The following is a 24179-nucleotide window of genomic DNA, read 5'->3' on the forward strand; positions in this document are numbered from 1 at the left end:
AATAACTTCCATTACTTAAAAACTATAACATAAATCTATTTGGAATTTTTCAGAATATATTTTACTAATTTTTATTAAAATTTACTTTATTAAAAATATTTATTTTAAAAAAATAAAAAAAATTTTTTTTTTAATTAAAAAAATTTTTATTAAAAATAATTTTATTTTTACTATAGCAAATTTTACTTCCTACTTCTACGGTTAATTTTCATGTAAGATTTCTTTAAATTTTCTAGAAACGTGCCTACAACTTATTAAAGATTATTTTTTCTTGGCAAATTTTTTTTTAATTCTGAAGTAAATTTTTATTATTTTTATAAAAGAAATTTTCTTCAGAAATAGTAAAAATTATTATGTAAACTTTTAATAATAAATTTTACTAGTTTTCGCTAAAAATTTATGAAGTTCAAAACAAAGTTTTCTAATTTTTACTGAAATTTAGTTCGAATATAATTTATTCATGAAATTTTCAAAGAAAAGTAACGTTCTAACAAAAAATTTTAATTCAAAATACAAAAAAGTTGCAGACTACGGAATAAGATAAAATAATAGATGAAAAAAATTACATTTTTTAAAAATCAACTTTTGAAGAATTTTAATTGCAAATTTTGAAAATACTCGAATTCTCAAAAATTTTAATGAAAAATCTTCAATTGTAAATTTAAAAATAAAAATTAGCTTCTAAAAAATAATTGAATTCTTAAAGAATTTTCGGAAAATTATTAAAAATAATTGATTTAGAAATAAAATTTGGTTAAAAATATTGTAGAAAATAATAATTGAAGTTTGGAAAAATTGTAATTTTTAGAAATTATGAAATTTCAGAAAGTTTTCAATTGAAATTTTTTAAAGTTTATTTTGCGTTGAAAAACAAATAAGAAGTAGGATTTAGACATTTATTTAACAAAATTATTGAAGTTATTATTATTTCTTGAAATATCGAAAAATGTTTCAAAATTTCTCATAACACTTTATTTGAAAAATAAAATTCAAATACTTTTTAGAAATTTCTCTCAATTTTTTTTATTAGAAAAAAAGGAAATGAGTATTCGAAATTTTTATCGAAACTTCGTTTTAAGAAAAAAGTCTAATTTTGATATTTTTATACGTATGTTACAATTTTGAAAAATTTCGAAAAATTTTTTTTATAGTTATCTATAGATATTTTTTTATAGAGTATTTTGAATTTGAGCTTTTTAAAAAGTTGAAAAACAAAAACAGAAAGTCTTAAAAACTTTGGTAAAAAAGTGTTTTTGATTTTAAAAAAAGCAATTTTTTAAAGTTGAAATAAAGTACTAGATAATTTTACAACTTTCTATCTTTATATAGAGATATTTTCATAACATTACATAAAGTAAATATTCAAAATATATAAATGACTAGATACAAATATTGCATAAAAATGTACATTGCAAAATAGAGATAGATTTTCGATAAATAAATATAATGACTGGCTACAATTCAGTATTTCTCGCTTCAACAATACATGTATACGCCAACTAAAACAGAATTTACATCCATAAGACAAGAAAAAAAAATAATCTGCTGCAGTTACATTATTAAAGAGAAAAAAAATTGAAAAACTTTTAAAAGAAATCAATGAATATCGCTTTTTTGAGAATTAAAATAAACTTTGGAAATTAATTTAAAGAAAAATAAGAACTGGCATTTTTTTTTTGTTCTAGCGATTACCGATATACAGTGCACATTATTACTACGAGATAATATTAACTTATATAACTATGCCAAAGTTTTCTTTTTTGTTTAGCTGAGTATACAATTACACTAATTGCATTAGTGATCGAAAATATTTCGCTTCATATCCTAATTCAAATAATTAATATCACCGAGACTTTGTCGCATATACGAGTATTAATTAAGCCACAAATAAATCGACTTTTTTTCTTCTTTTTTTTTGTTAATTATTAAATTATTTTTGGTTTCATAATCATAAACATTTTCAATTGATCCAATCAATTGTAATAATTAATTCAGTTTTAAAAAAAAATAATCAACTATAAATAATTTTTCTTTTAAAGAAACAATAATATAAATTTGAAAAAAAAAATAAATACATAATTTTTTTTGCAATTTTCGGTTATAGTAGAGACACGCTTTCTATCATTTTTATTCGTACAAAACTGAGATTTCGCACGTACACTCACACGCACACTTTTTTTTCAATAAACGCTCACAGGCGTTTTCTTGGCAAAATTCATTTTATTATTATTTTTCTTTTTGAAAAATGGGTGTTCTTTTTCGTGAATTTATGAGAGCAATGAAAATAAAATTTTGTTTGCTTCTTCTGAAGCAAATGAGTAACAAAAAAGTGTTTTCAATGATTGTAACCGAATTAGAAAGAAACTCTTTCAACTTGAAAAAAAAGCATTCACAGATACACATCAAGTATTTAAATATTTCCTCATCCTTCATTATATTTTTCACTTTAATATTTAATGATTTTTTTTTAATTTCTCTTTTCAATAATCACCTTTTGTAATATCTCTTCAATCGCTGATCACTAATGCAAGGTACAAAGGCATACAATAGTTTTTGATGAAAATTCTCCACAATTCATTTGCCACCATTTTCATTAAACGATCCGTATTTTCACTTTTTTCCAAAATAAATTCTTTCAAAACGAACTAAAAATCTCCAGATACAAATTAAATCGAAATTAGAGTATTTTAGTTAATATTCAATTTAGAGTACAAAAAAATATTCAGATTCGATTTAAAACCAAAAAAATGAAAGGAAAAATTAACAAGAATCACTGATTGCGATGAAAATAATTTGATAATATAATTCTAACCGGCAGAATTATATTTTTATTTTTTTTAATTATGGTATTTTTATAATCTTGAATTCTGTTAAATTGTAGGTCAAAAATTGTAAAGATTTAATTAATAACTTAATTCTTAATTACTAATTAGGAAATCGTTGCGCATGAATATAGAAATTATTAGTTAGAATATCAAACAGAAGTTCAGAATTATTCAAGAATTAGTAACGGAAATTTTTACATAGTAATAATTTTACAAAACTGAACATGAGATCACCGAATTTTTATTTAACACAATTTTCAATTGACTGAAGTTTTAATTAATAATCTTTTTTTGATTTAAAAGAAATGTAATCTAATCGTATTTGAATTTAGAAGAAATATCATTCAGCAGAATTTGAGTGAATCGAATTTTTAAAAATTAGAATTTCTATTCCATCGAAATCTTCATTTGTCCGAATTTTATGAAACTGAAGTTACCAACGTTTATTCAATGAAAATGTTTTCTTTTGCAAATTATTTTAAATTACTTCTAAATTTAAAATAAACATTTTAAAGTTGGAAGTCCTTTAAAATATTTGCCAAAAGATCCAAGTCGAGGAAATCAATAATTTTTTTTTTAGAAAAAAAAAATTGCTTCCGAGGCGAGAAAATAATAATTTAGTTGCAATTTTAGGATTTTTGAAAAATCCACGACAAAAAAATCCTTTTGCATTTTTTTCATTCGGTAATTTTTTTGGAAATACAAAAACATTTTCTACAAAATTACGGATGGATTTAAAAATTCATAGATTTTATAAATTTTATTTTATTTTGGATTTATAAATCCAAAAAGGTTCCGAATATTTTCTGACTATTGATTTCCTCTCTAAAACTGACTATAAAAATAATTTTATAAAAAATTTAAACTAATAAAATTTACATACAAATTAAAATTGTGTTTAATAAATGTGACGTGCTCCGAAGAAAAGTACCTGAGAAGGAAATCATTTTAAGGTTATGTTTGTATTAATTTTGCCTTAGTTGAAAGTTTCTGTATTTAATTTAAAACCAAAATCAGTTTTTATTTATTATTTTAGATGAAATGAAGACTTTAACATTAGTCGCTTTTATTGAAACTTGATCCTCTTTGCCTATTTTCATTCCAAAAATTACTAACATAACCTCAAATTTTTATTCGGAACGCGTCAAAAATATTCTAACAAATAATCTTTATGGGATATTCACGCGCGCCCCTTTTTAGTAGAATAAAAATAAAATCTTTTCAATTTTGTAACGATTTCGAAACCGGAGTTTTCGAAACAAAATGATCTTTTTTCAAAAATTAACTGAAGGAAAAAAGTAAAAATACTTAGATAACGAAGCTAATGGCAATAATAATATTATGGAAAATATTCTTACGCTTTGAAAGCTCACTAATTAGAATTAACTATCTATCTGTGAGGTTTTAATGTCCGCTTTCTTAAGTATTGTTGGTTCGTCCTTCAGGAAGGTTCCCGACCTAGAACCAACGGTAAGCAATTTCGGTGCATCGCTCTTGGGCTTTCCTTTGTCTTCAGTTCCTTTCTTCTTACCAACAGTAGATAATCTACTTAATTTAGGAGTGGCGTTCAATTTTGTCGATGTCTTTCGTCCGGGACTGTCGACACTTATAGAGAGCGATTCCTTTTTATCGCGTTTAGCGTTGAAAGCTGTGTTTGCCGATTGTACAGTGTGCCTCGTGATTGTGCGCGGAGCGACATTGCTGAATGGTTTTACAGGAATGTCCGGTGTTTTTGCAGCGTCGAGAAGATTTCGTCGAAGATTTGGAGATCCGTGATAAGCGTTTGCAGAGGCAGCGGCGGCAGCGGCTCTATTTCGACTTGCCGTCGTTGAACTCTCCAACGATCGGCCAGGTCTTCGAGTCAATGGCGTATTTTTCGAGGGCATTGGTGGTGAGAATTTCTTGGAACGATCGTAGACTTGAAATTTATTAAGGCCCCGATTTAAGGTTGGTGATAATTTATTGGAAATTGTGGATTTCGGAGTTCCTGTATTTTCAGTCGCTAAACTGTCTGTGGACATTGAGGTGTCCATTTTTGTAGATTTCTTTACAACAGTTGTTTTTGTTTTTTGATCCGATAGAGATGCCACTGAGAGAGCCACAGTTTCGACATTTTTTAGCTTTAATGATGGCGACTCTGGTCTAGTGATTCCGCAACTCTTGCTGATTATTTCCTTCTTGTTATTCGTTCGTGGTGCGTTCGAATTGGCAAGACTATCGGATGAGAGAGCTTTCGAGTCTTTCTTTATTTGTAATTTGATTTTATTTACAGGTTTCTTTTCGATTGCACGTTTCATCGCGGGACTCGAGGTTCTAGACGAGTCCGACGAGGAAATCATTATCTTCTTTCTCTGAGTTAGTACTTTTTCTTGACTTACCGGCACTGCGGGTCCTTTTGTTGCAGACTTGTTTCTTGGCTCTAAATATCGGGACTTTACCTGAAATTGAGAATTAAATGTCACGCAACAGATTTTTAAAATTCAAAATGGAGGATTCAATATGGTGCCTAAGAAATATACACGTATTAAATGTATTCGCTTGAAAAATTTTTCAAGTTTATCCGATTTGTTTTAAACTCGTTACTCATAGAATTTTCATCTAAAATTCTTCTTTAAATTAACCATTTTTAATAATTTTAGTCAAAAACGAATACTGGAAAATTCTTCAATTAAATTTAGAAAATGAAAACTTGAAATAATTTTAAAAAATATTAGAATTAATATTTACAATTTCTCTAACATTCAATTATTTTTTTTAGAGTTTTCAACTCAAAAACTTCTCTAAATCAATTACTTTTTAATTTCGACAAATTTTAATTAAAATTTTTCAAAAAAAAATAGTTTGACAGAATTGTCAATTATTTCTAAAAATTAATATTATTTTTTCTCCAACATTCAATTATTTCTGAAAATTTATATTATTTATAATTTCTCTAATATTCAATTATTTCTTATAGAGTTTTATAAAATTTCAAATTGATATCTCTGAAAATTCAACATTTTCAAAAATTTAAATAACATTATTTTTAATAAAATTTTTTGAAGGAATTCAATTATTTTTAATAATTTTTCAAAATTTTCTTTGAGAATTTTAAAATCCATTTGTTTACAATTTTTTTTTCTTTATATTCAATTATTATCTAAATATTAACTGAAATTCATTTTTAAATTAATTTTCATTAGAAAATTCTACGAGAATGCAATTATTTAATTATATAAAAATAAATAATTTCTTGAATAATTGATTACTTCTTAAAATTAAATATTCATTTAAATAATTTTATAAAAAAAATTTTTAAATAATTGAATTCTTTTGAAGAATTTTAATACAAATTTTAAGAATAATTTAATTTTTCGATTAAAAAATTATATTAAAAATAATTGAAATTCTGCGATTAATTTTTATTATTTATGAAAAAAATTGAATTATTGCGAAGAATTTTATAAAAAAAAGTTTCAAACAAATGATTTTTTTTAAATTTATCAAAATTTTATTTTTAATTATTGAATTCCTGATGAAATTTTCATTATTTTAGAAAATAATTAATTATTCATGCAGAACTTTGTTAAAATTGTTTTTAAATAACTGAAATCTTTTTGGGAAATTTTATTAAAATAATAGATATATACAAATATTATTGAATTTTATTAAAATTTTTGAAAATAATTGAATTTCAGCGTAGAATTTGATTAATTTTGAAAATAATTGAATTCTTGTGATGAATATTATTGTTTATGAAAAAAATAAATTTTAGTGATTTTTTTTTAAATTCTTGAATATAATATTATAATAATTGAATTCCTGTGGAATTTTTATTATTTATGATAATAATTAAATGGTTGTGTAGAATTTTATCAAAATTTTTTTTAAAATAATTGAATTCTTTTGGAAATTTTGATTGAAAATCATAGAATTGAGGGAAATTTTTGAAAATAATTGAAATTTTTCCAAGAATTTTATTAAAATTTTTGAATTTTAGAGAAAAATTTTATTATTTTGAAAGAAAATATATGAAAATTTTGACGCGAATTTTTATAAATTTTTGAACAGAATTGAATTTTTGCAATTATTTGTAACTTCTTCAAAATTCAATTTTTTAGTGTTTTTAACCAAAATTCTTCTATAAATCTATTATTTTTAATGATTAATTAAATATATATATTTAAGAATATTTAACTAATTCCAGGAAGAATTTGAAATATTAATATTTTTTTTTAATTAATAAAATAAAAAATGAAAATATACCTCAATTTTATTAGGCCAAGATTTTGGCCTCAGTGGATTGTCTGCAGGTGGTTTTTCCTCTTGCATTTTTCGTTCAAGAGGATCGGTTTTTGGTTTATTAAATACTCGTTTTGTTTGCTGTATCGTTGTCGTTGATTTTACACTCTTTCCATTATATTCCGTAATTGCCGTCTTCACTTTCTTTATATCTAGACTTCGATTTGTTGACAATTTACCAGGAGCAATTTTCATATCCTGTAAATAAAAATAAGTATTTTTCCATTTAAGTATTGCTAGTCGAGAGAAATTTCCCACTTTTCGAAAAATGACTTTTAAGTTAAAATAGTTGAAAACTCACTTTAAGAAAATTAGAATGTCTAGACTGTCGCTTAGTGGCTTCATGAGGTAGAATCACGAGACAAGCCAACTCCTGTATTCTTCGTCGTAATTCGAGGTCCATCTTGAGCCACGTTGCAGTTCTCGATGCCCTCGCAGCTTCTCGCACTAAACATTTTTCCACACGACTTTGAATTCTTTTAAGAAAATCAATGAATAGAGGTCCACATTTGAGTCTCAATTCTAAATCATCTGCTTGAGACGTTGCCAGCATTTTGTCGAGTTTCGAATAGCTTCTGCAAGCTTGCTCGGGAGGTAGTCGTTCAGCAGCTAGAAGGAAATTATCTTCTAAACGACTAATATTCCAGGTTAAATCTTTTCCCAATGCTTGGAAACTGTCGCTGCCTAAAACTCCAGAAAAATTGTCGGACAAAAATTTCACCGAAGTATCAAGAAGATCGGAAACTAATCGAAAAACTGGTTCGGCCCAACGAACATTTGGTAAAGTTGCCAGTAATTTGTCGCAATCCATTACCGTTTGCAGCACATTTTCTGGCGACTGAAATAAAATAATTATTATTTATAACATTCTTACTATTCACTAAAGAGACTAATTTATATTAAATCGAGAAATAAAAATAAAATAAAATAAGTACAGGCCTCGGATCGACTTTAAAGCGCAAAAAAATAATTAAATTTCTTAAAAAAACTTTTGTATAATTTTAAAAAACCAATTAATTTTTGAAGAATTTTAATAAAGAGTTTAGAACATGATTTTTTTCCAAAATGTTATAAATACAAAAAATTTTTTTTTTGATGCATTTGAATTTCGGAAATATGTAATAGAAAATATTGAAAATAATTAAATTTTCAAAAATTAGAATGAAAAAATTTTCGTATTTTTATATAGTTTTCATTAATTTTCATTTTTAAAATTTACATTTGAAGATTTTTCATTAAAATTTTTGAGAATTCGACTATTTTCAAAATTTTCAGTTAAAATTCTTCAAAAGTTGATTTTCAAAAATTTTAATAACTTGAAAAAAGTCAATTAATTTTAATTAAATTTTACAAAATTTCAATTACTCAAAAAATTTTTAATTATAGATATGTTTTAGAACTTTAAGGGAAAATGTCGACTACATTTTTAATTATACCAAGAAAATAATCTTAGTATTTCAGAAAATATTTTTATAGTAATTTTTTTAGAGGAAGTGAATGGTCAGAAAATATTCTGACTCTTTCTGGATTTTTATTTTTCTTTAAAATTGATAGATTTGGTTATATTTAATTTTTAATTTGTATAAATTTCCATTGAAGAAAGTAAAAATGAAAGTTTTGTGTTTATTTTTATAGATCTTCGACCATTTAAAAAATTTTCGAAAATGTCTTAAAAAATAGTTTGAAATATGAAGATTTTTAAGAAAACTATAAATCCAAAAATTGCTAGCCATTGATTTCCTCTTAAAAAATTACTGTACAAATAATTTTATGTAAGATTTAAATTATTATCTTCGTATATTTAAAAATGTTGTCAAAGTCTCTCATTAATTAAAAAAATATTAAAAAATTTGCCTTGTTTTTCACATTATATAAATTGAAATAATTTGCATTTTATAATGTAAATGTGGTATTTTGTTGTAATATTTGGAAGAAAAGTCGAAAAAGCCGCAATTTTTTGAAATAAGTTGAAAAAGCAGCAATTTTTGAAAATAAGTCGAAAAAAGCGGCATTTTTTGTAAATAGTCGAAAATAGTCGAGAAAGTCATAATATCCGAGGCCTGTAAAAAATGGAAAAATTTGTTTGATAATTTAAAGTACCATATGAACAATATGCTGATGATAACATTTATCCATGAGTTCCCTGGGCAAAGTAGCGAAAGCTTTGCAAGGCCAAATTCTCACGAAATGACGAGTAACCCACTTCAAGGATTTTCGGTATAATTCATCTAATCCGTAAGCTGCAGCAAGAGGCATACACTCCAAAACTCCCACGGCGCAGACTTGACAAGGCTGTAAAAAGGTAGAAAATTCAGATTAAGAAACTGAAAATTGTTCACTTGAAATATCCATTTTTAATTACAATACTTACTTTATGAAACAAGTGGCAATATTTAACTTTCAGAGTGTAACCTATCACTTCCTTAAGACCTTCCAGGCAAAGCATGTCCGATAATGTCGCCAATTCCATAATGCTTATTGTGTCCGGAATGTTGCTTTCGCCGCTGTATATGTGACACAATGCAAAATGAACTGCGTTGTAAGAATAGCTGCAATTCAAAGATTTACGGTCAATTTTCAGTAATAATATATTTCTCAATTCTGTAGCGCTAAAAATTATCAAAAGGCATACAGTGAAATCTAAATGAAAATAAAATAATAATAAAATAAAAATAAAATAAAATTTCAAAAACTTACCCTTGTAAAGATATAATGTTCCCCGTACTTTCAATCCAACCTCCACTAAGAATCGCAGCAAAGTACTGACATCTAGAACTCAAAATGCATTTATGAGCTCTAATTTTACGCCCAGCTACGTCGATTGTAACATCTGGATTAATTTCCTCCAAAAACATTCGCAGGAGATCCTCTCCGAGCCTATTGTACGGTTTTGCACCAGCAAAACTAGAAGTTTCCGTCTCTTCAGTACTTCCTTCTGCAAGAATACACCGTTTAATCTCACGAATTTAAAAGCATTAAAAAAAAGACACGTGTTCCAATTTCTGACTCAATTATTTTCAAAAATTTTTAACTAAAATTCTTTTTTTAAATAAATGATGTTTAATAATTTTTAGCAAAGTTCATTAAGAATTTTCAAATTCATTTGTTCAGAATTCAATTTTACGAAATTTCGATTATTCGGAAATTCTTCAATTAAAAATATATTAGAAAATAAAAACTTGAAATAATTTCAAAAAAAAAATTCAATTAAACTTTTTCAAAAAAGTTAATTCTATACAATTGTCTGTTAAAACCATGAAAAATTCATATTTTCAAAGATTTTAATGAGAAACCTTTGCAAAATTCAATTATTTCTAAAAATTCACGCTATAATGCTTTTAATATTCAATTATCTAAAATTTTTGACTAAAATTCATTTTCAAATTAATTTTTTATCAGAAATTTCTGCGAGAATTCAATTATTTAAATACAAAAATAAATATGTTATTCAATATAATTGAATGTTTCTTAGAATTTAATTTTCATAATGAATTTTATCAACAAATTTTTAAATAATCGATTCTCTTGACAAATTTTAATAAAATTTCTGAAGAATATTTACATTTTTGAAGGAGTTTGATTAAAAATAATAATTGAAATTCTGCGATGAGTTTTATTATTTTTGAAAATAATGGAATTCATAAAAAGAATTTTTATTATCTATGAAAATAATTGAATCATTGAGAATAAACTTATACAAAATTTGTAAATCATTGAATTCATGTGATTTTTTTTGTTATTTATGAAAATTATTAAATGTTTGCGTAGTTTTATTAAAATTCGTTTTAAATAACTGAATTCTTTTGAAAAATTTTTATAAAACAGATATTGAAAATCATTGCATTAAAGGAAATTTTTTTTTAATAATTGAAATTTTGAATTCTTTTTCCAAAAATTTATCTTATTTCCAGACTAATTTCACAAAATAAAAAAATTTTACTAACAAGAGAAGTCAGGGAATTCAGGGAACGTACAATTTATAAGAGAAAAATCAGGAAATATATTAAAAGTTCTGGAAAAAAAAACTTTAGAGAATTCATAAAAAAATTTTGAATTTTTACATTATTTGCGAATTTTTTTAATTGTCAAATTATTCCAAAACATCAAAAGTTTTCAAAATCTACTATTTTAATAAAAGTTCTCAAAAGAATTCATCTATTTAAAAAAATGTAATAAGATTCGTTGCAGAAATTCAATTATTTTCATAATAAAATTCTTTGCAGAAATACAATTATTTAAAAAAAATTTAACCAAATTCGCTGCTAGAATTCAATTATTTTCATAAACAATCAAATTCTTCATTGAATTTCAATTATTTTTAATACAAATCTAAAATTTCTTCGAAAAATGTAATTATTTTTGAAAATTTTATTAAAATTTTCTGAAAGAATAAATTCAATTGAATTCTTTTGAAAAATTTTATTAAAATAGTAGATATTTGAAAATCATTGAATTGAGGAAATTTTTTTGAAAATAATTGAAATTTTGCCAAGAATTTTATTAAAATTTTTGTAAACAATTGAATTTCGGAGAAGAATTTTATTATTTATAAAGATAATTGAAAGTTTGATGACAATTTTTAATAATTTTTTAATATAATTGAATTTCTGCAAAGAATTTTATTTCCTTTCGAAAATAATTAAATTTCTGCAATCATTTGTAACTTCTCCAAAATTCAATATTTTGTAGTTTTTTTTAACTATAGTCAAAAATTAGTTCAATTCTGAAATTAGTTCAGTTTTTAATTTAAAAAATTGAACTAATTTTAGAAGAATGTGAATTCTTAACAGTCCAGAAAAAAAAAATTTCTTTAAAATTTCTAATTAAATTTATTAAAAATTGAAATTTTATAAAATTGCAAATAGAAACCGTTTGAAGTTCATTTATTTATGAAAACTTTAAACGTAACTCTTTTAAAATTCAATTAATTTTGAAATATTTAAGTAAAATTATTTATTTTATATAAATAAATAATAAATAATTTATTAAGTAATAAAACTGATAAGTTAAGTTATTTAAAAAGAAATTATCGGAAATAGAAAAAATTGAAGTTTTTGTATTAGAATTCGTGGTAATTTCGTAGTTTATAAGGCAAACCAACAAAAATTCAAAATTTTCTTATAAATTCTAAACATTTAATTTTTTCCAATACTTTTAATAAAAATCTTTGACTTTTTCCAATTTTTGTCATTTAGAGTCGAAATACAAGAATATAGAAAATAATCTTCCGCTCACCAGCTCCAGATCGTCCCATGCTACTTTGCATACTACTGAGATCCGATTCGGAAATAATTCCCTCGACATCCCTTTCACTGGTCAAATCCTCTAGAGGTGATTTTTGCTTCGACGGAAGAGATGTACTCATGTGACACGACAATTGCCTTGGTCTCGTCTTCATTGGTCCATTAGTCCTCGTAATCACTAATTTACTCTCAATCCACGACGTCTCTGGAATACTGTTACTCATCCGATGCTTGAAGGTTTCAGTTTCCTTAACCAAAGTCACACTCGACGTCGCACATTTCGTCGGTGTACTATCCAAGTCCGAAAGTCGTACAAAATCGCCACTCATCTTCGACTCCTCCTTCTGCTTCAAATCAAACAACTCAGGTCCCTTCAATTCACTCTCGATTCTCTTGATCTTCTCATTCAACGACTTGTGGGTCTCAAATATCTTCGCACCGGATGCAATCAACGGCGTTCTGTCAATAAACTTCGGCACATCTCCATTGAGAAGCTCTGTCAATTGGAAGTCTTGGATTTCACTTCCCGGCGAAGGTCCACTGCCACTGCTGATATCAAACGTCTCACTCTTTCGCTTTTTCACTTCTGTACTTTTGTTCCAAATTTTCGAAGAATCGTCGTCTGAAATTTTTGTGATCGGATTTTCTTGGATGTTATTGTGTTTGACGCTCATTCGTATGTCCTCGTTGATGATTTCAATGTGCGAATTCGGTGGCGTATCACGAATGTCGTACTCGAAAACATCTTCTGTCGAAGTGTCGAGATTTCTGCTGTTCTCTGTGATTCCATTCACAGAATTCACTTGGGCGGCTTCGCTGAGCGAATGGCTGGATTTGCTCGCTCTTCCCTGGAATTTTCGGACTTCTTTCCGATCTATGGAGCAACTTTGTGTTCGTTTGTGTTCCTTGCGGAAAAGAATGGACTTTACCGGTCCGTTTGTGGCAATGCTTCCGGAATTGTTTCCCGAATTTTCATCCTGACTTTTGTCCGTATTCCACGAGTGACGTTTGAAAGGCGCTCGCGAGCTGGAGAGAGTTTTTCGCCGTACAACCGGCGAGTCGGATTGAATGAACATAAAAACCCCTTTGTTTTTCTCTATTATTTCTCTTTGATTTTCTTTCGGTTCTTCGGTTGGGAAACAAGCTTCGTCAGTGCTACTGCTCTCCGTCTCTTTTTCAACCGATTTTTTCCTTCCCAGTCCAGTTAAATTCTCTTTGGATTTTAGCCGCCACTCTGGACCGGAATTCGTTCCGGTTTTCTCCGGTTCCTTAAAATCAATGAACATTGAAAATATATTCTTCTTATCATTCGTGTCTATGGAATTTTTCTTATCACTCGTTGCAATTGAATTTGGGTCTATGGAATTTTTCTTAACACTCGATTTTTCTTGCACTCGTGGCGACGACTTCTTGGAATTAAGCGAAACATCACTGTCCGACATGTCGATGAAAAATTCACAATACTGCTTCTCGTTTTCCTTTTTTTTCGGTTGGGTAACTTTCGGTTCCTTTTCCTTCATGTTCATGTCGTTGAAATCCACGAAGAAACCAAAACTCGCTTGCTTTTCATGTGTCTTTTTTCTTGTTACAGATTTTTGGGTACAATCGGAAGAGGAAAAGCTTTGTGACATTTCTCTGCTCTTTACTTTCTTGCCCGAACTCATGTCGACAACCCACGTGGTCATTGAGGAAGACATTCTTGATTTTACTTTTGTCTCCGATTCGGGAAGAATCGGAAAAACGGATCCGCCGGAGACAATTGGAGTTGATTCGGTTTTCCGGCGAACTGACGGACTGGAAATCTGTCTGGAATCGGAAGTACTGGCACCGCCGGAAATTGAATCGTCGCGAGCAGATGATCGTCGAAGTAAATATTCGTCACGCGTCAAAATACTGTTCAGTGCCACTGGCAAACTCTGACAATTCTCCGACAGATCCTCCTGGGAATTTGAGACATTCTTGTCACTCGCGCTCCTCTGCATTGGAAAGATATCATCGTATCTTGAAAAGTAATTTGTCTCTCTTTCGGCGTGATCATGATCTACTTTATTAGAGAAATCGTTTGTTTTGGAGAAATTGTCGTTTATCGGACCTAAACTCGAGTGAAGAGGCGAGCCGTAACAGGAATCGTTGTCGACTCGATGTCCAGAGTACTGGGGAATGGAATTTTGAAATACGAGGCTTCCCTGACGTCTCTCGTACTCCTGTCTCAGGGCCGAGAGTTTCTCGTCGTTCGAGTCCAGTTCGAAGGTGTTTCTCCTGATGAGCGAAGGTCTCCGATCTTCATCGACCTGATTACTCTCTTCCAATTTCTCAACTACTTGATTATCGATTATGTCGATGGACATTTCGATGGACATTCCAATGGACTTTCCGTACTGATTTTCGCAACTTTCTTCGAATTTGCCTCCTTTCTGTTGATTATCGATATGCAGATCAATTTTGGTGTTATCGGGACAAGGGGAAGGTTGAGTACTTTCGCCGCTGTCCGCTTCCTTGATTTCAACGACAAGAGCCTCCTTGACCGTCTCCTTCTCTAATTTCTCCTCGAAGGCCTGGTCCACTCGTTTCACTTTCTTCGGCTCCGACCGGGGTTTGAGAAATTCATTGATTTTCAACTCCGTAAATACTTGTTCACTCTGCGAATTACACGATTTTACGTTTGTGAATAATCTATCCTTCATCGCTAAATCGTCTTTCCTTCTCGAGGGAACGTAATTGTCAGAAGGAGAAAAATAGGGCGGTAAACTGTCACTACGTTCATTAGCAGAGTTTCCGGACGGAGGAAAGACATCGTCATTCAAACTCGAAGCGTCTATGAAGAAATAACTATTCACTGAGGTAGTACTGCTTTTAATCGATTCACTCGTTCGTGGAAAATTCTCAACAGATTTCTTCTCCTTCTCACTACTCTCCTCCGATTCGAATTCCTTGTAATTTTCCGGTTTCTCTTCACTGTTGTAATCAATGGAAGGAAGATTCTCAGGTTCTACGAATTCGAAAGAGTCCGAGGGCATTGGAGAATTGTCCTGATTGTTATTGTCACTACCATCTGATTCATAGAAGGGATCTCTGTTTTCGTAGTGGAAGATTTCTTCAACGCGATCCAATCTTTGTGCATTTTCTTCAAACGAACCGGAAGATTCGCATTGTTGTTGTTCGGCCTCCGACGACGAGCCAGTTGCGTCATAATTTGGTGTTTGCTTCTTTATATTATTATGATTGAGTCTTGATTTATATTGGCATTTTTCAAAGTGAATTGATTCGAAGGTTGCATCACTTAATTCGTTTGAAGTGACTTTGCTTAGGTCCTCATCCATTGAGGTGAATTCTACACCTTGAGACTCCTCAAATTCAGTGCCGGAATTGTCAGTTTCCTGAGGACTCACTGACCCCGTTTCTAATCCTGAGTCTGCCATATCGGACGACGTGGAAATTACATCTATCGAGTCGCCCCTTTCATTGCAACCAGACAGAATTTTACATTCCTGATATACTTTCCTCTGATTCCTAAACAAAAACAGTTCATACTTGTTAAATCTTTCAAGCCTTTCAAGATTAGAAAAAAAAATTTAAAAGCTTAAATTGTAAGCTAATTTCTAAAAAAAAATTTTTTACTATATTTTGTATGCATTCTAAAGTGTATTAAGTCTCAAAATAATACATTTGAATATGCTTCTATTTTGCTTTATATTAATGAATACAAAGAGTTATTATTAACTCTCTATTCTAATGTTATTAAACTTTGAAAACCATGAAACATGAAATCTAGAAATTGATTCTAAAAGCCTGCGAAAATGTATTCAAATATGAATAGAGACCTTTCTTTTTCGTTGGAAATTTCATCAGTGTACGACCGTTTTGAAGAATCAAATTTACAAGTGACACTCAAAATGAGTTGTACTAGTAATTTTTCTTCTTGTGAAACTTCAAAATTTGTGTATAAAAGCCTGTAATTAGAAAATCTTGATCAAATGATAAATAAATTATTCTTAAAAAACTTAGTATACTCCACAAAAGCATAATATGTGACTTGGATAATTAAAAGGAACCTTAAATTCTAAACATTTTTATTCTTTTATAAAAGTGCTACAAAATAGAGCACATTTGAATAAAAAAAAAGTAAAAAACATCAGTAGGAAAAAGTTCATAAAAAAGGATCGGATTTGCTTGAAACTTATTTAATGGGTTTCTGATTTACTACAGAGTTGACACAGGTCAGGAAAATCAGGATAAAGTCAGGGATTTTTATTAAAGTACTGAAAAAAATTGAATTTTGAAAAAGTTACAAATAATTGTAGAAATTCAATTATTTTAAAAAGTAATAAAATTCTTCGCAGAAATTCAATTACGTATGTTCAAAAATTAAAAAGATTCTTGTCAAAATTTCAATTATCATCAAAAATAATCAAATTCTTACTCCAAAATTCAATTATTTTCAAAAATTTAAATAAAATTCTTGTCCTAATTTCAATTATTTTCAAAAATAAAATGCATTTTTCTAATTTCAATGACTTTCAATATTCTACTATTTTAATAAAATTTCCCAAAAGAATTCAATTATTTCGAAAAAAATTTTATTATTTTCATAAATATTAAAATATTTTACAGAGATTCAATTATTTTCATGAATAATAAAACTCATCATAGAATTTCAATTATTTTAAATACAATTTTAATTGAAATCCTCGAAAAATGTAATATAATTATTCTTGAACATTTTATTAAAATTCGTCGAAAAATCCAATTATTTAAAAATTTGTTGATAAAATTCTTTATAAGAATTTTTTTTTTTTTTGAAAAAGTTTAATTGAATTTTTTTTTAAAAATTATTTCAAGTTTATATTTTCTAAATATTTAATTGAAGAATTTCTGAATAATCGAAATATTGTAAAATTAAATTGTAAACAAAAAATGGATTTGAAAATTTTCAAGGAACTTTTGCAAAAAGTATTAAAAATAATTGATAATTGAATTCTTACGAAGAATTTTAATATTTTTGAAAATAATTACATTTTTCGAAAAATTTACTTAAAATTATTGTTTTAAAAATAATTGAAATCCTGTGAAGCATTTTATTATTTAGAAGAATAATTGAATTCATGCAACGAATTTTTATTACATTTTTTTTAAATAATTGAAATCATGGAAAGAATTTTATTAAAATAGTAGATTTTTAAAATACTTGAATTTCAGCGAAGAATTTCATTATTTGTGAAATGTAATTGAATTCTTGCAAATAATTTTTAAAAATAATAAATTACATTTTTCTAGGAATTTATTTAAAATTGTATATTAAAAATAATTGAAATCCTATAAAAAATTGTATTATTTATGAAAATAATTGAACATGAATATACAGAGTTGCCATTTTATTTTTCCCTGATTTCCAAATAGAACTTTCACTTTTTTCTTGACCCTAAAAAATATTTTAGGTCACTCTAAAAATAATTAGATACTCCAAAGAATGTTTATAATATTTTTATTTATGAATGACTTTCATTGCAAAATTATTTGGAACTTAAATAGATTTTTTAAAAATAAATATTTAATCATTATTATTATTTTTCTACAGGAATTAGGATTTTTAAAAATTTCAAATTTCATATCCTTTGAAATCCAATAATTTATTAACTATTTTCAAGACTTTCATTCAATTATTTTCTAGAAATTTTAACTAAAATTCTTCTCTAATTAAATTATTTTTAATACATTTTGAAAAAGTTTCTTAAAATTTCAATTACTTCAAAAAAAGTGCACATGGAACTAAAATATTTCTAAAATCTATTTGTTTACAAGTCAATTTCATGAAATTTCGAATAAATTGAAATAATTAAATCTCGTGTGAAGAATTTAAAAAAATTTTTTGAAAATAATTAAATTGTTTTCAAGAATTTTATTAAAGTTGAATATTTTTTTTAATTTTGTATCTGAAATCAATCAAAAATTGAAGATGATTTTTGAAAATAAAATTTTTTGTAAATAACATAATTATAAAAAATTCAAATAGCCAGTTTTCCCAGTTATTCATTTATAGTATTTATAAAAATTAAAAGCGAAACTTTTATAAAATTCAATTATCTTTTTGGATATTCCCTAAATAATGAATTTTGAGCAATTTCAAAGTAATAACTTCAAGAGCATTTTTCTGGAAAATCTAATTTGGAACGTAAAGTGTCTTTTAACTATCCAGGTTATTTAATTACTTATTTTTCATTTTCAAAAATTAACGTTTATATACCTCACAAAACGTTCGATTTGCTGAAATATTCCTGGTGCATTAAGACAACAAGCGATGATTTCTTCACTGTAGTCAAAGAACGGTTCAATTACTTTATAAAAGAACGGTGATCTGATTTTAATAATACATTTATTTGTGCAAATCACTTCATGTCCGATTAGTATATTCAGATCACAATGAAGAGACTCCGAAAATATTCTATAATAAAAATGCAAGCAAATTAAAATGCATATTTCGTAAAAAAGAAAAGAAGAAAATTAAAAGTATGTTTCACAAAAATGAATTTATTAATCTTTCAATGAAGTTCAAGTTAAATAGGAGAAATTCAAGACGAATGTCAACTAATGATTGATAAATTTAACATTGAATCTTTAGTAATAAAATCCAATAGAATTTCCAAAAGATACAATAAATTAGATTTTTGGTTTTAATTTTACTTTAAAATTTTGAATTTCTCCTAATGAAACTAGAACCAGTCCAACCAAAACAGTTTAACTAAAACTTAAATTGATGTTTAAATCTAGCAGTTTCACAAATAGATTTTTTATTATTGTATTATTACAAGAATTATTTTCGTTTCTCAATTTGATTACTCACCGGAAAATATCTTCTTGTAATGTATCAATACTTCGTGAAGCGAGACGATTTTTCTCTTTCTGATGACGACGCTGAAAGCCTTCACTTGCAGGGGGTTCAAATATGAAACACGGTTCGCGATAACGATGATATTGCAGCCAAACATTCGTTTTGACGAAACTTCCACCTTGTTTGATGTGGTCGTTGCCTCCAGCCATGAGGCATGTCTCCTAATTTATTCTAGTCCACCTTAACATAAATAAATAAATAATTTTCAATTTGGTCAATAATAATTCGAGGAAAAATTAAAATTACAAAAGTTTCTAATAAGAGTCAAAATTCGTCAAGTGGTCAACTAATTTTCGAATAGTAAAGCTTTTTTCATTAAATTTAAATATATATAATTATTTAAAAATTATATTACTTTTGATTGATATTTTTCATTATTAGGGTTGCCACAAAAAATTAATTTTGTTTTTCCCTGACTTTTCCCTGATTTCTAGACAAAATTTTGACTATTTTCCGGACATAAAGAATATTTTGATTCACTCTAAAAATTATTAAATACTCGAAAAAATGTTCTATTACATTTATTAACGAATTTCTTTAATTGTTAAAATATTCAATTATTTAAAAAAATGTAATAAAATTCGTCGTAAGAATTCAATTATTTTCATAAATAATAACATTTTTCATAGGATTTCAATTATTCTTAATATAATTCTAAATAAATTCCAAGAAAAATGTAATTTTTTGCAAGAATTCAATTACATTTTATAAATAAATATCGCTGAAATTCAAATATTTTCAAAATCTACTATTTTAATAAAAATTCTCAAAAGACTTTAATTATTTGAAAACAAATTTTTTAAATTCGTTGCAAGAATTCAATTATTTTCATAAATAATACAATTCTTTACAGGATTTCAATTATTTTTAATTGAATTTTAAGTAAATTTTCAAAGTTTCAAAAAAATTCAATTCAACTTTTTCAAAAAAAAAAAAAAATTTACAGATATATTTTCAAAGATTTTAATTTAAAAATTTTTATTGACTTTTGTCGTGTGGGCAATTTTTTTCTGACAATTTAAAAATTTTTGAAAATAATTGAAAGTTTACAAAGAACTTTATTAACATTTTTGAAAATAATTAAACTTTTGAGTAGAATTTCATTTAAATTTTTGAAAATAATTGAAATTTTTAACGAGAATTTTATTAAAAATATTGAAATTTTGTCAAGAATTTTATTAAAATTTTTTAAAATAATTAAAATTTTACCAAGAATTTTATTAAAATTTTTGAAAATAATTGAAATTTTAACTAGAATTTTATTATTTATAAAGATAATTGAAATTTTGCCAAGAAATTCATTTAAATTTTTGAAAATAATTGAAATTTTGACGAGAATTTCATTTGAATTTTTGAAAATAATTAAAATTTTGACGAGAATTTTATTTAAATTTTTGAAAATAATTGAATTTCGGCGAATTATATTATTTATAAAGATAATTGAATTTTTGGAAAATAATTGAAATTTTACCAAGAATTTTAATAAAATTTTTGAAAATAATTGAAATTTTACCAAGATTTTAATTAAAAATTTTTATTGACTTTTGTGTGGTCAATTTTTTTCTGACAATTTTGGGTATTTAAAATTATAACATAGGTACTTTGGAAAATTAAAAAACAATTCATTTTTTTTTAATGAACCTATAAATTTTCGAAAAATTAATGAAAAACTGTAAAAAAGATACGATACGCATATAAACGAGGTCAATTTTAATTGGCCTTAATTTTATTGGTGTTACTTTCAAAATTTAATTTCTTCCACTTTTTTTATTTTTCGTTGTCTTTATTCTTGATTCTAAACAATCAATCGTATGATTTTAAAAAAAAATTAAATTTCATTAAAAAAAAATATTTTTAAAAAAGGTCAAAAAAAATTTTTTTTTAATTTTAACAGTGAAGAATAAATTTAAATTCTAAATAATGAAAGAAGAAAAAGTGCCACACCTTAGCAATGTAAATATCGAGTGGTTGAAATTTCACCGATCCCTACCCTTAAGGGCATGTTATTTAGTGATCACGTGCTCCGCATAATTCAATTCTTTTCTTTAAACAAAATGCGATCACTGAATAACAAGCCTTTAAGTTGTAATAGAATAACAATTTACGATACAATAAAAACTAGCTTAATTTTACTTTTGTAGAATTTTTTCAAAGAAATTGTGGTTTTTCATTTATAGCATCTAATCTAATTACTGACTTTCTGGTAAAAAGCAATTATTACTGTCATTTGAATGACAGTTTCGTTTTTCATGTCTCTTGTAAAATTACTCAACTGTAAACGTAGATCGTTATTCGGTATTACTCTTCAATTATAAAAAAATATTTATTAAGTTCAGAATTATATTTCTTTTCCTGTACATTTCCCGGTTAGTAAACACCATGAATTAAATATTTATAAATCACTTTCGTTTATACCGGTAAACACTGTTCCGTTCACACCTGCAATGAAAATGGTCAAACAGTGAAAAATAAATGTTTGCAAAAAATACGAAATCAATAAAATTATGTTGCGAAATTATTATTATAAAATAAATAAAGGAATTGTAATAAACAAAATTTTAACTTTTTCCTTAAAAAATATTCTGATTTACTCTAAAAAATATTCTATTACATTTATTTACGAATTTCTTTAATTGTAAAACTATTCAAAAACATCAATAGTTTTATTTAAAATAAATATTTAATCAATATTATTTTTCCAAATGAATTAGGATTTTCAAAAATTTCAAACCTTTTTGAAATTCAAACATTTATAAGAAAATTATTATATTTATTGTTTTATAATTAAAGATGATGATAAATTTTTGAAAATAATTGAAATTTTACCAAGAATTTCATTTAAATTTGTCAAAATAATTGAAATTTTAACAAGGAAATTAATAAAATTTTTGAAAATAATTGAAATTTTGTCAAGAATTTCAATAAAATTTTTTAAAATAATTGAATTTCGGAGAATTTTATTAAAATTTTTGAAAATAATTGAAATTTTGCAAAGTATTTTTAAAAATTTTTGAACATAATTGAATTTTTGCGAAGAATTTGAAAAAATTTGAAATTAAAATTAAAAAAAACTAAGTGTTCTTCAAAATTGAATTAATTTTTAAATATTTAAGTGTAGGTAATTATTTATTAAATAATTTATAAGTAAATAATTTTATGATAGTTTTTAAAGAATTAATTTGAAAAGAAATTGTTGCAAGAAATAGGTAGATTAATTTGAAGGTTTTGTATTAGAATTCGTGGTAATTTCATAATTTATAAGTCAAACAAAAAAGACATTTTTGTATTTCAGTAGATATATATAAATGTAGATACCGAAGTGACATTAATAAACGTTTCGACAATCAACGATTTCTTCTAATATCCTCTCAATTTTTCCTCTCAAAACAAAAGTAGGTATTCCACTTGAATGTATAGAATATTTATTATTCTTTGGTGGTTAAGAATAAAACAAAACAATTTTTTTAAGTTCAAATGTCAAAAACATTTCATTCAAATGAAGTAAATAGACAAATAAATAAATTAATTAATGTAAGTAATTAACTATTAATCATTAATTATATTTATTTAATTAGAAACGTTTAATTTAGTGCAGTAAAATAGCTTTTCTTTTGATACCATGCATGAGAGGAAAATATGCATTCAGTTTAGAGGAATCCGGATAAAATCAAGATTACTTTTTTTAGGGTGTGTATAATTTAACTCATTTTAATATCGCATTGATTTCAATATTACTCTGTATTTCAATAAATTCTGTATTAAAGGAACAAAAAGCAATTAAATTGGCTAATCAGACTTAACTGACCGAACAAAGAAATTGCAACAATAACAATCGAAGAATAATATTCGGTTTACAAAAGATTGCAAAAGAGCGAAACAAAAAAACATTGAAATCCGTGTGGAGGAAGATTCTTTAGGAAGTAAATATAGCATAAGTTGACAAAAAAAGCAAGGCTCATGACGTTGGCATGTAAACGTGAGATGCCTTCTAAAAGTTGTGACACTGAGAATACGTACTTACGCGAATAGGCTCCTCAGGTTTGCAGCGCATTATGAACTTGAGGAAAATGCGGTCACACGTGCCTAATCGTCTGTCTCATTGACACTTGTCGTTCCCTGCAACGTGCTTCTGACGACCACAACCTGAATACGCCTTTCTCGTTTCGCAAATGTCATTTACTTCCTGTAACAGATCACTGAACAGAAAAGTCTTTTCATTCTTTCAAGAGACACTCATCTGCAAGACGTGTTGTCTGTCATTAATACGACACCATTATTTTCAAAGATGAGTCTTTTACTCCTTTCACAATGAACAAAATTTTCCCAGAATTCTGTAAAAAAAAATTTCTCCGCTGGATGCGCCTCTCCTTTTCCCCGCAATGATTTATTGATTCTGCACTCAAAGTAACTGGCGATATTTAACATTAAAAGCATGAGAGAATCTCATGATGCTTTTCTCAACGACGACCCGCATAGACAATTATTGTTGCACCAATGCGTAATTGTATTGTTATTCCGAGAATAATTTTCCAACCATTTCTCCTTCTCCTTCCATTTCACACTGATCACACACTGTACAAAACGAATACAGAATCACCGAAAGTCGGATATAACTGTATATACACAAGGCTTCACACTTATATGAAATAAAGTTTTTTAATTTACTATTTTTAATTACATTCGTCTTTTTATTGCTCTTGTATTCTTTACTGTACAATATTCATAATTCATTTTGTTAAACAGCCGAAAAGTATTTAAGAAATATGGATTTTTAAATGGTAAAATATGTTCAGCGCATGTTGCCGCGCACATGACCTAATGGCGGAAGATTTTAAAATACTGACAAAATCAATTATTCTTTAATTGCATTTGAAATAAATTATGTAAAGCTTGCCAATCTTGCAATATGCAAGCTTTTACTGACGCTAGCAAAATTTTCTCAAA

The 24179-nt window shown here is 26.4% G+C and overlaps 1 protein-coding gene across 4 annotated transcripts; it reads right to left on the reverse strand.

Moving 5' to 3' along the window:
* Positions 1–1303: 1303 nt before the first annotated feature.
* LOC122510500 lies at positions 1304–23993 on the reverse strand. Of its 4 annotated transcripts, none has more exons than XM_043625192.1 (11): positions 23257–23993; positions 19188–19415; positions 18591–18788; positions 16171–16299; positions 12342–15859; positions 9804–10041; positions 9478–9655; positions 9207–9398; positions 7408–7944; positions 7071–7304; positions 1304–5263 (listed from the first exon to the last, which is right to left on the reverse strand). In XM_043625192.1, the coding sequence occupies exons 2-11, from the start codon at positions 19382–19384 to the stop codon at positions 4208–4210; spliced, it is 6477 nt and encodes a 2158-aa protein (XP_043481127.1). In that variant the 5' UTR covers positions 19385–19415; positions 23257–23993; the 3' UTR covers positions 1304–4207. The 4 variants fall into 4 exon arrangements, with proteins under 4 accessions (XP_043481127.1, XP_043481126.1, XP_043481128.1 ...); XM_043625191.1 differs by having other exon boundaries at positions 23253–23993; XM_043625193.1 differs by lacking the exon at positions 16171–16299 and having other exon boundaries at positions 23253–23993.
* Between the last annotated feature and the right edge of the window lie 186 nt (positions 23994–24179).

Source organism: Leptopilina heterotoma, unplaced genomic scaffold, assembly GCF_015476425.1.
Source record: "Leptopilina heterotoma isolate Lh14 unplaced genomic scaffold, ASM1547642v1 Lhet_7, whole genome shotgun sequence".
Lineage (NCBI taxonomy): Eukaryota > Metazoa > Arthropoda > Insecta > Hymenoptera > Figitidae > Leptopilina > Leptopilina heterotoma.